The sequence below is a fragment of the Alosa sapidissima genome, chromosome 8 (genome assembly GCF_018492685.1).
Source record: "Alosa sapidissima isolate fAloSap1 chromosome 8, fAloSap1.pri, whole genome shotgun sequence".
Lineage (NCBI taxonomy): Eukaryota > Metazoa > Chordata > Actinopteri > Clupeiformes > Clupeidae > Alosa > Alosa sapidissima.
The window spans coordinates 14189345-14201438 of record NC_055964.1 but is presented as its reverse complement, the minus strand read 5'-3'; the positions used below and the strand labels follow the sequence as shown (position 1 = coordinate 14201438).

Sequence of the window (12094 nt, the reverse complement as noted above, 5' to 3'; positions counted from 1 at the left end):
TCTGATTGGCTGTTGAGCCGACAACATTATGCAAAACTGAATCTCAATTGTGGCCTGCATCTATAAGTGTCATCTCAATGCAGTGGATATCACATTAAATTAACTGAGTTATTGCTGCAAACATATGGCGCACTGCTTGTTACTTCACACAAAGTGACAGAATGTAGCTTGGCCCCTGACTGTGCTAATTCCATTTTCTTCTTGTCTCACTCCTGTCTTCTCACACACATTTTCACTCCAGCCCAGTGTAGATGCCTTATGTGGCTATCAGATGCTCGGTGCGGTTTTGAACTGCGTTAGAAGGGAAATGCTAGTGGAACTCCTAATTTCGATCAGCTCACTGTGGGCAATAAAAAGCTTACACAGAGCTTTCTCCTCTTGCTGCAGGCTCCACCACTGCCATTTCCAAAGAGGACCTGCAGGCGGTCACCAACGATAAGAGCGGCACGTCGAACCGCACCATCGTGTACACGGTGACGTCTCCCCCGCGACTGGGCAAGCTGGTGGCGCAGCAGTCCGATAACTCCACCGAGGACATCTCCTCGTTCACACAAGCAATGGTGAGGTTTGAACACACACACACACACACACACACACACACACATACACACACACACAGACACACACATATACACTCACTCACTCAGTCATTTACACAAACATGAACAGTACAAATTCAGGTATAAGAGACCAAATGTGTGCATACTCTCACGTTTCCTTAGAAAATACACGCAGTCATAGACACACACACACACACACACACACACACACACACACACACACACACACACACACACACAGACACACACACAGACACACACACACAAACATACATGCACATGCACACACTTACACACATATACACTCAAACACTCACTCACTCAGTCATGTACACAAACATGAACAGTACAAATTCAGGTATAAGAGACCAAACGTGTGCATACTCTCACATTTCCTTAGAAAATACACGCAGTCATAGACACACACACATACACACACACACACACACACACGCACACACACACAAACATACATGCACATGCACAGACTCACATTTGTAATTGCCTACTTAAAAACACTAATCCAGAGAGACACATGCACACAAACAATCAGAAAAACATGACAGCTCTTTCACACAGTACATACATTATTGGCTGAACACATACACACACAAACTCACAGTGCATTTGCACACACACACATACTCACACACACACACACACACACACACACACACACACACACACACACACATACTCACACGCACACACACACACACACACACACACACACACACACACACACACACACATTCTATATCTGTTTCCTCCTCTCTCAGTGTGAGGCCATGAATTATGAATTATTATTGAGTGAGTCATCCCATCTGAGTCATCTGCTGGGACAGGGGAGGGGGAAACACAGTTACAGGAGTGCTGGTGTGAGGTGCTGATGCAAGAGATGGTGTTCATGATAACATAAAGCTGTTAGATTTGTTTGGGTGGAAAGGCTGGCCCTGATATCTATCAGAACAGTTATTATGACCGCCGCGCAGCGAAGCGGCGGTCATATAGGTTTAGTCAGATTTGTTTTTTTTTTGTCTTTTTTTTTTTTTTTTTTTTTCTTTTTCACATGCCCAAATTTCCGTCAATGATTCCCGGGACACTGAAAGCCCGTGGTACACGAAACTTGGTGGACATGTAACCCCACATGGATAGCATGGAACCATCGTTTTTCGTTTTGATCTGTAGCCCCCCCGCTGAATTGGACCCCCCGAAAGGAGGGTAGGGCAGACACAGTTTTCTGTGAATATCTCGAAAACCGTAGGGTTTAGGAGGACCATTTTTTTTTTGTATGTTGATCTCAAGGGGCCATGTCAACCCATTCCATAACCACTCATTTCATGTATAGCGCCACCTAGTTAAACACAAAAAAGTAAAAATGAGGTGGTGTAATTGAAGGTATCTGTGACCTAACATAGTCAAAACTGCACGAAATTGGAAGTGTAGGATCATTATGACACCCTCTGTATGCACGCCAAGTTTTGTGGAATTCCGTTCATGGGGGGCCACACAATAAATTAATTTATGTTACTATACACCAACTGGCCTGTAGGTGGCCGGAGACAGTTTTCTGTGAATATCTCGAGAACCGTAGGGCCTAGGAGGTCCACCTTTTTTTTGTATGTTGGTCTTAAGGGGGCATGTCAACCCATCCCATTACCACTTATTTCATGTATAGCGCCACCTAGTTAAAAATTAAAAAGCAAAAAATTAGGTGTTTTCATCTCAATATCTCTGGCTGACAAGGTCAAAACTACACGAAATTAAAAGTGTAGGATCACTATGACACCCTCTGAATGCAATGCATGTACTTTCGTTCATGGGGGGCCTTACAATAAAATAATTTATGTGTACATTTAGTGACGTACACCAACAAGGATTCCCGGGACACTGAAAGACCGGGGTACACAAAACTTGGTGGGCATGTACCCCCACATGGATAGCATGGAACCGTCATTTTTCGTTTTCATCTGCAGCCCCCCCGCTGGACTGGACCCCCCGAAAGGAGGGTAGGGCAGACACAGTTCTCTGTGAATCTTTTATGGTATGTTGGTCTCAAGGGCCCACATCAACCTGGCTCATAATCACTCATTTGTGATTTGCCCCCCCGGTAAAAAATGAAAATCAGTAGGATTAAAAGAAAGCCAAAATAAATATTCATCATCATCATGGCTGCATTTTCAGTATTGGCGAGAAGTAGTCGTTTGTCCACTAGATGGCGCATCGTTGCAGTGAGACGTAATTTTGTTGGAAGTTAAAAGTGGATTGGAAAAAACAATGGACGCTTCATACAAGGACTGTAATTTACCGCAGCGAACATCTAATAAGGATAGGACGATGTTCACATGAAGTGTAATTCCCATTTCTTCTTGAAGCCGAAATAAATCTGAGGATGTTTATCGGACATGCTTGTTTTTTACTGCAGGTACGTTAATCTTGTAATATCAATAAGGACCTAGGCAATGTTACCGTTAGCGTTGGTTGAGTGATGGAGGCATTTGATTTATTGCATTTGTAGAAAACTATAAATGCGGTTATACCAAGCAAATGTATAGCAGCACTGTTTGTATCTTTCGACTGTCATTTATTGCACGTGCTACAAAATCATTCTGTGCTTTTGAAGATTTACCAACGTTACACCGGTCTGATACAGTTTTGCCTATACATGCGTGAGACGGAGACGCCTGTTTATTTTGTTTTAAGTGCGTGCATGGTGTGAGAGGGGAATCGATGTGCTTTGATTACAGCTTGGTAGTTGTAGTCTGTGAAATTAAAAAGCACGTGTGTGTGAAGTATCCAAACAATGACACCTTCATTTCATTATGGCTGCTTTAGCAAAACACCTTAAGCTACTGTGTAGTGGGTCCCATTTAGAAGTGGCTACTTCATTCGCGCTTTCCTTGACTCATGGAGCTGCGTGAATGTTATTACAACTTTTCGCCACGATATGACAGTTTAAGTCCGCTTGATACTGTAAGGCGTAAGCCATTGGTTTCCAAAGGAGATTTTATTTGTGTCGCCAGCATAGCCTATTGACAATTTATGTTGTAAATAGGCCTACCTTATAATCCTACCTGTAGCTTAGGGAAGCTAACAGCTTTCTATTAGGATCTAGTTTGTTAGTTACCGTTTTGTCATAACTCCCTGATGCATTTTTGCATTTAGAATAGCCAGAGCGTGTATATCTCAATCGGAAAATTAAACAATATCGGGTGCCTATGGACTAGGCTGGGTGAACCCAGCCTGATCTGCCCGCTATTTATTTTTTGATTTCTTAAAAGATTGAGCTTGGTCTAATGAAAGCCAGACTAGCCATGGACCTCAGTTACACAATGCAAGGGAACATGAATCAGCCTATATTTGCACGAACAATAACGGACAAAAGCTCTTCAACTTTGGCCCGTTAAAATGTGTATTGAACAGTCTAGCGACGCATTTCATCAAGGCCCATTAGGACATGTCAGTTATTTGCACCACTGGTTAGATGTAAAACAGCATTTCGTTTCAGACTAGGCTACTGTTACTTAATTTGTGCATTAACAATAACGTTTCAGACTACTGTTACTTAATTTGTGCATTGACAATAAAGTATTACATGAACTAAAGATGACTAAAATATTATGTAGAAGAAGAAACATTCACAAAAAATCCATCCATCCAAAAATGACCTTTGTTTTTGATAGCTGTTGAAAACGGCATGGAACTGACAGAGATGTTTTTGTTTATAAATACATTAAAAAAAAATAAAAAAAAATAACATTATGCTGATACCTTTTGCTTTTCCCAAATACAATGTAGCCTACAGGTGTAAGTGACCTTTCATCAATCCAGTTGCAATGGATGAACTGTGATGAACTGCCCTACTTGTGATTGTTTAGAGATTTTAAAGGTTTTATAACAATGCTACATCTTCTTTGGCTATTCTACAATCTATTCACCTTTTCAGCACCAGTAGGCTACTTTCTGTGCAGCCGCACACACACACTCAGGCATGCCAAACAAGCATACACAAAAGTTTCAAGAGTGGGGGATGGAGTAAAATATGGAGACAAATTGAAGTGTGATTTATTTTCGCGGAACGGATGTACAGGACTGAGCGGCGGTCATATTTTGTACCGCTATGCGGTACATCTAGTTTGTGAGTATTTCAGTGTGTTACAGTTTTTTTCAACTGCTTACACACTAAATCTTTGCTTGTCACACAATTTTCAACCTAACACACAAAAATCTAACAGGAAGTAACTTGATTTCGTTCTTCAAACACAACCCATCAAAATGCCACACTAAATCACCAGTGCTTCACTCTTTCTCTTCACATGTGTAAACACTCTTTACTTTACTGAACACCATCCAATCATTGCCTTAGTATAGGTCTATGAATAGATATATTCTCTATATAGGTATGGACCCTTTCAATATGCTCCTAGAGGATTTCCGGTTGAAATATTCAGAACCAATGCAGATACTTTAGCTTACAGTAATGTTCTACAAAAAGTTGACTTTATGTAAAATTTTTCTTTTTACTCTATTTTTGTTTGACCCCCCCACCCCCCCCCCCCCACACACACACACACACACACACACACACACTTGTCTTTGGAAAAAAACAAAATTAGTGTTTTCAAAACTCCATGTACATCTGGTGGTCACTGTATTCTTCTTTGCTTTTTTTCTTGTTTGCTGTAAAATACTGTATTCGCAACAGCAAATTATTTGGGAAAAATCACTATTTTTGGTTTCAATATTGCTTACATTTTTGCTGTGTATTTCAACTTCTCTTTGTTGATACCGTAACTTTCACTCTTGTATGGAAATACATATAGAAAGCCTAAGACAGAAGAGCTTTAGGTTTTGAGCAACAGTGTGTACATGATGTATCCAAAATGTCATATTATGACAAAAGTGTTTGTAATGTGAGGCGAATGTTTGCTTTAAAGATGTGTTTTTGACATTTTGAATGTTGTGTGTCATTTTGCTGGAGATTTGAGGCATTTTGCGTTTTGTGTGAGCAATTGTGGGTTTTGTGTGTGGAGTTTTGAAAAATAGACAGAGTTTTGAAAACGTGTGTAAACAATTGTAAAAAACTGTAAAGTCTATTATGTTGTTTAAATATGTGTGTGTGTGTGTGTGTGTGTGTGTGTGTGTGTGTGTGTGTGAACACATGTGCATGTGTTTGTGTGTGTGTGTGTGTTGTGTTTGTGTGTGTTTGTGTGTGTGTGTTTCAGGTGGACAAGGGTGTGGTGCTTTACGAGCAGAAGTCTGTGGACAGGGTCGGCTGGACAGCTCTGGACACGTTGAGTTTCTCTGTGTCATCACCTCCCACCTCCCTGGAGGCTCAGACGTTCAACATTGACATCTCATACGAGAATATCGGGCCCAGCCACAACTCCCTCCTCCTCAAAAACACAGGTATGTGGAGCGTTAAAAGGTTGCGTAAGATAACCTGATCTTTGTTTCTGTATTATTTAGTGCTGATTCCTATCAGCACTCAATATCCGGCTTTGGTGATGTTTGCTGATACATGTTGTAATTGCTTTAGTCAAATCTGTTTGACCTTTTAGCCTTCTCTGGGTTTACAAATGGAATGTAAATGAATGGCTTCTCTAATGCTAACAGTGAACTCAGGCTCTCTTTTAAAAAACTAGAGGGAATATGGAAAGTCTTGTTTAAAAAAATACAAGTACTATTTAAAATATACATAATTTATGAACAGTACATAATGTAAAATGTCAAAAAATATGTGCTGTTTTTGTCACCAGGTGCTGTAGTGACTGAGGGAGATAAAGTCGTCATCGACAAGTCTAAGCTGGACGGCAGCAACCTCATAACCAAGCGTCCAGAGTCACAGCGCCAATCCTATGAGGTCTGGTACCAGGTCACCAAGCTTCCACAGCATGGTTTTATTGTTGTGGGCGAGCGGAATGTCACCAAGGAGAAGCCCAACTTCTCTCAGTTTATCCTCAACAAGTATGGCATCACCTACCATCACGACAACTCCGAGAGCACCAGCGACAGATTCGTGTTTGACGTCTTCCTCAACTTGAAGAGCAAGCCCACACAGCGTCCCCTGGATGACGACGAGGTAGTGCAGGAGTCCTTTAACATCACGGTCACACCCATAAACGACCAGCCCCCCGTGCTGAAGACCAAAGCTCCAAGCCTGAAGGTTGTCCAGGGCGACATGGCAGTACTGGGCCCAGGCAACCTGAATGTGGTGGACCTGGACAACCCTCCAGAGGAGATCCGGTACACGGTGATCAGTCAGCCCAACAACGGCTTCCTAGCAATGGAAGGAAAGCTCAATGTGTCGGTGCAGACCTTCACCCAGGCTCAGATCAACAATGGGCAGCTTTACTTCGTCCAAGACGGGTCACCCGCCTCGGGTGTGTTCTACTTCAGCGTAACGGACGGACACCACCGTCCAGTTTACAAGCTCTTCAATCTGGAGGTGACCGAGATCACTGTCTCGCTCGTCAACAACAGCCTCGTGCTGCTGGAACAGGGTGAGACGACCGCCACGATCACCTCTGCACAGCTGGCCGCAGAGACCAATGGCAAGAACACCACCATCCGCTATCGAGTCACAGAGTCACCGCGTTACGGGAAGCTTCTGTTGGACGACATATTGTCGTCGTCTTTCAGTCAAGAGGACCTACAGGCTGAGAGGCTGGTCTACCACATGCTGGAGTCCACCTCGTCCACAGATAGCTTTGAGTTCATTGCCTTTACGCCTGAGGCCAACCTCACGGGCCAGGTGGTCAACATCTCGGTGACGCCCAGGGTTAAATTCGTGGAAAGACTGCAGGTGCCCAATGGAGTTCAGTTCAAACTGAAGACACGCTTCCTCAATGCCACACGGTTGGCTGCTCTTAGTGGCAGCGATCCCATCTTCGAAATCCTGGCCCATCCGAAGTGCGGAAAGCTTGTCAGAGCCACGAAACACGGGAAGAGAGCCACTCCGCTTGAGTCTTTCACCTCCCGTGATCTTGAGCAGGAGAAGGTAGCCATCGACGTGAAGGCAAACTTGACAGGAATCCAGGAACTGAACGATTCGCTAGTGTTTGTCTTAAAAGCGGACACTGTTCCCCCAGCAAGAGGAGAGCTGATGTTCACTGTTGTGCCGTATAGTCCAGTGCTATTCACAACTACTGGGAGTCCCGTCCCGACGGTCCTCAACCACACCTCAGCAGCCGCGGGCCCAGGCATGGCTCTCTCCCTGTCCACCTTGGCACCGGGCATCACTGCCACACAGCGCCAGTCCACCCGGCTCCTCCCGAAGAACCGGGGCCGTGACCGCTGGGGGAACCAGAACCAGAACGACCCCGCGGCCGCCTCGACCGTCCCCCGACCGCCGCTGGAGAAGCCAGACGTGGCTCCAGTTAGGAACACACCGGTGCGTGTGGAGTCGTACCCACAGAAGAGCTCCAACCCCCTGCTGGTGATCCTGCCCGTGCTGGCCTGCCTGCTCCTGGTGGTCATCCTGCTCATGTTCATCGTCTACCTACGCAAGAAGAAGAAGCAGCAGCAGCAGCAGCAGCAGAAGACCCTAAAGAGGAGCGACGCGGCGGCCAGTCTGACGGCCTCCCCCTGCCCACCAAGCCCCGCGGCCCAGTCGGAGAGGAGCGCCGCCATCCCCACGGTGACCGTCACCCCGCTGAGCCCCAGTTGCCCCAGCAGCCCCATGTCGGAGAGGCCTCACGGGGCCTCGGACGCCTCCCTGCCCCTCTGCTCCTGGGGAGGGACGGATGCCGAGGCCGAGCAGCTCTGCCGCACTCCCAAACCCACCCTGCAGCGCAACCAGTACTGGGTATGACCTCCAGGTGGCGCTGTGACTATTGGACTTGACTAACTAGCACCAGGCTACTCTGCAGCCCCTCCTCATGCTGGCTCACATGGGACATCTTATGGTGCAAAGTATGCTGGACTTAACCATTCATCTACCATAACCTTTGGTCATTACTGTATTTTCCAAGCTTTGCTCTGCTGTGCATGATACTGAACACTCACATAACTGTAATTCTTTATGCACTATGTGATGGCGGTTCTGAATATTAGCGTTTCCAGCTACGGTAACATTTCAAGCTAAAGCTAAGCTACAAAAACTACTGAGCCGTTCTACACTAACCAAACATTATATCTGTGTTGCGGAATAAAAATTGTTCTTGTTATGGTACTGTATTGAAGCTAAATAGGAAATAATGTCTTTGACTTGTATCAAAATGTCTCAGCATGTGACTGTTGAAGTGGAACCTATCAAACTGTTCAAAAACCACTGCACTCTTGAAAGATATTACAAGTACTATTTGAAACCAAGTCTAAATACAATCAAATCAAAGGCACCAGTTGAAATTGCATTAGCAATGGCTAGGATTGGTCTCCATTTTCTATGCTGCTGGCTGGCTGGAAGAGCAGGTGTCATTTGTTTTCAACCTAGTCTTGAGTTACTACCTCCATACATGAGCAGTCAGCTGGCTGAAGTGAATAAGGGAAGGCTTATTGATGTATTGTGCAGACTGTCAAGTTATGACCACTAGGTACCCAAGGGCACCCCGCTATTTTGTCTATGTTTGAAAATTAAGGGGTTGCATTTATACCCTAAATCTTGATAAATCTCAAGAAATACTTTATTTTAACACTGAAAATGATTTTAACACTTTTAGATTCACATTGTATAGGTGTGAATATAATATTTTTGTGTTTTTTTATGATAATTTTGTTATTCTTTTTTATGTATGGATCTCTTTTGTAAACTCAGGAATTAATATATGGGAATAATCCTCTGTATAGAGACTGCATCATGTCGATTTGTGCTATTTTTATTATACTGAGTCGATGTAAGGTAGAACAATCACTGTAATACCTGCACTAATCTGTGAAGGTATGAAAAGCATTATCATCACTTTAACTTCCCTCCAGTATTCACTGTGTAGTGGCCAGGCTGATAGTGAATCAGAGGCGATATCTGATGTATGTTTATTTATGATGTCCTACGGATTCCCACCATGCACATCAACGTGATGGGAGTCGACATGTGCCGAGCCTTTAAGGCTTGTTTTGCCGCATTTCATCCTTATATTGTGAAACACTCCTTCAATCCATGCTGAATCCATGGTGAATGACTGCTGAGTATTAAAAGACTATAAAGAAAACTCATAACCACTTATCTCTTCCTTTTGGTACGGAAGCATAACATCATCTGCTGCAAATTAAATAATGGTCTATGTGTTGTCTTTAAGGCTTGCATAGTGTTTATTGTCAAGTTTGCCAAAAATATCTGTCTGTGGAAAAAAATCACACTTGCATACTGTCAAAGGCTTGTATCATTTATCTGATATGCTGTCTTATATTTATTTTGATCTATGAGTATTAATTAAAAGCTGTACATATTTTAATGAAATGGTGTGTGATTTGTGGTATCTTTTTCACTTCAGGCCAGGGACAGTAAATTGTAAATTGCATTGTAGTTTCTCATACCAAACCATCTGGTTTCTCTTATCTGGATCTCCCACTGAACTTGAGAAACGTGCAGATAATGAGGGCTGGAGATATGAAGAGTAATCCAGGGATAATTATCATGATTACTCCTCTTTCTGCCTGCTGTTAATTACTGTGATCTTGGAGACTAAGTGACAAGCAAGAATTCCCTTTCAAGACCACCAGCTACTATAGATGGATACAGTGAATGGATGTTACGTGATTTATCCCATAATTGGGGAGTATTAAATAGTCAAAAGCTTGAAAATGAACTGTTGAAAGTGTATTGACTTAGCATGGTTTGGCTTGGTTTGTTTTTTTTAAATGGCTTTATTTGCATGTTAAGTGCCTGCTTTGTACTGTCATTTGAGCGCATCCTTAAGTAGAGTCCCAACATACATACCCACAGCACTGATACCTGCTATTAAATAACAGATCTTGTCAGCTCTACTGACCACATGCTATCACAACAGTTGGCACTCACACAGTAGTAGAATTCAAACAGTGGCCTTCAACTTGAATGTAAACACTACCAAGCTATGAGGATCTGGAACTTGGAATCCCAGACATGGGGTCAATGGCAGTGACTGCTGTGAGTGTGCTGCAATGCTGCTTGAAAACCACAGAATTTGTTGTGCCCAAAACCCCTGAAGCACGCCTGTAATTTGGCTCCCGTTCATTTAGCTAACTATTTCAGAATTGTTTACTTCAACATTGCACTGCACAATGTACTCACGCGGTGACCCTGTGTCACAAAAGGGAAGTACCCGCTGCTTCAGTATGAAAATGAGTGTGACTTTTCAAATGCCTGCCAAATGTTATGGAGTGAAGTGTTAGAACCGTATTTTTTATTGGCTATGTTAGTGAAACCTGCTCACTTCTCTGCTATCAGTGCTTCCCTATCAATAATGGAATAAAGAAACTCAGTGAGATTAAAGTTCTCTGCGTGTAATTATCAAAGAACCTTTCAGTTGTGAATTCTAGGTCAATGTAATCCATGGTTTCCAATGTAATAGAGTCAACAAATCCGTGAGGGGGAAAAAAAAGATGACCTGTGGTAATGTACTGAAGTGAAATTGGTTTGTGGCTTAAGGACAACACAATCTAAGCGGAGCACTAATGTGAAGCTTATCTCAGCGGGCGGGTCTTTGTTAATAGCCACCTTCTCACAAGCCTGGGTTTGCTTCCAGTCCTCTCAGCTGTAGAGAGGGGACCAGTTGCCGAGTAATTGCAAAAGCACATTTCACGTTTCTCTACTTTTATGGCTTGAAATCGAGTGTTCTCTGAGACTGGTGTGTGTGAGATGCACTGATGTGCATTCTCTGTACAAACTGAAGTTGATGCAGAATTGGAGAAGTCAAACAACCATGTAGAATAGTCTTTCCAGCCCTGAAACAAATTTGCTCTTTTTTTTGAGAGCAAGATGCAGGGACAGTTCAACACCAAACTAACAGCATAGAATAACTCACCATCAGACACTAGAGATGGACTCCGAGAACACTGATGGTTTTTAGGAGTCACATGAGTTCACCTATAATAGGAGAAGAGTGCTCATGCCATTATGAGAGATACACAGAGACATCTTTTCTCCTGTGCTGCTGGGTGAACGCTAATCTAATTTGACAGCTTCTCAGGCTGCATCTTGAAATCATGCAGATGCGAAATGCTCACAAGAAACAGTCCCTGTAGAATCAGGTTGTGTTTTTAGTATTGTCCACGCGCGCTCAAAGCAGGAGCTCATCCAGAGAGGGGAAAGTTCAGTCTTTACTTACTTCAAATTTCAAATGTAATATTTACATTTATTCATTTAACAGGAAGAAAAAGAAAAAAATGGGTTTATTTGGCGTTTTGAGAGCCTGTGGAAATGGATTGGGTTTAGTTCCTCTTGTTCACTGTGGTCAGTGGTCACTTGATCACTTTACAGGCAGGACACTAATAAAGAAAAAGTGAACTGACACTTAAACATGATGTTGAGATGCAAACCAATGAGTCATCAAATCATATGGTGCTTTTAGCTTACTCCTGAATGCACATATTTGACCCTTAATGAACTCTATGAC

The 12094-nt window shown here is 43.2% G+C and overlaps 1 protein-coding gene across 1 annotated transcript in view; it reads left to right on the top strand.

Moving 5' to 3' along the window:
• Positions 1 to 10914, top strand: part of cspg4ba (chondroitin sulfate proteoglycan 4ba) — a 32176-nt gene extending 21262 nt beyond the window's left edge. Inside the window, exons 8-10 of the mRNA XM_042100991.1 lie at positions 388 to 560; positions 5786 to 5969; positions 6320 to 10914. Of these exons, the coding sequence (XP_041956925.1) occupies positions 388 to 560; positions 5786 to 5969; positions 6320 to 8373 (2411 nt within the window). The 3' untranslated portion in view covers positions 8374 to 10914. The remainder of the gene's footprint in view (positions 1 to 387; positions 561 to 5785; positions 5970 to 6319) is intronic.
• The last annotated feature ends 1180 nt before the right edge of the window (positions 10915 to 12094 follow it).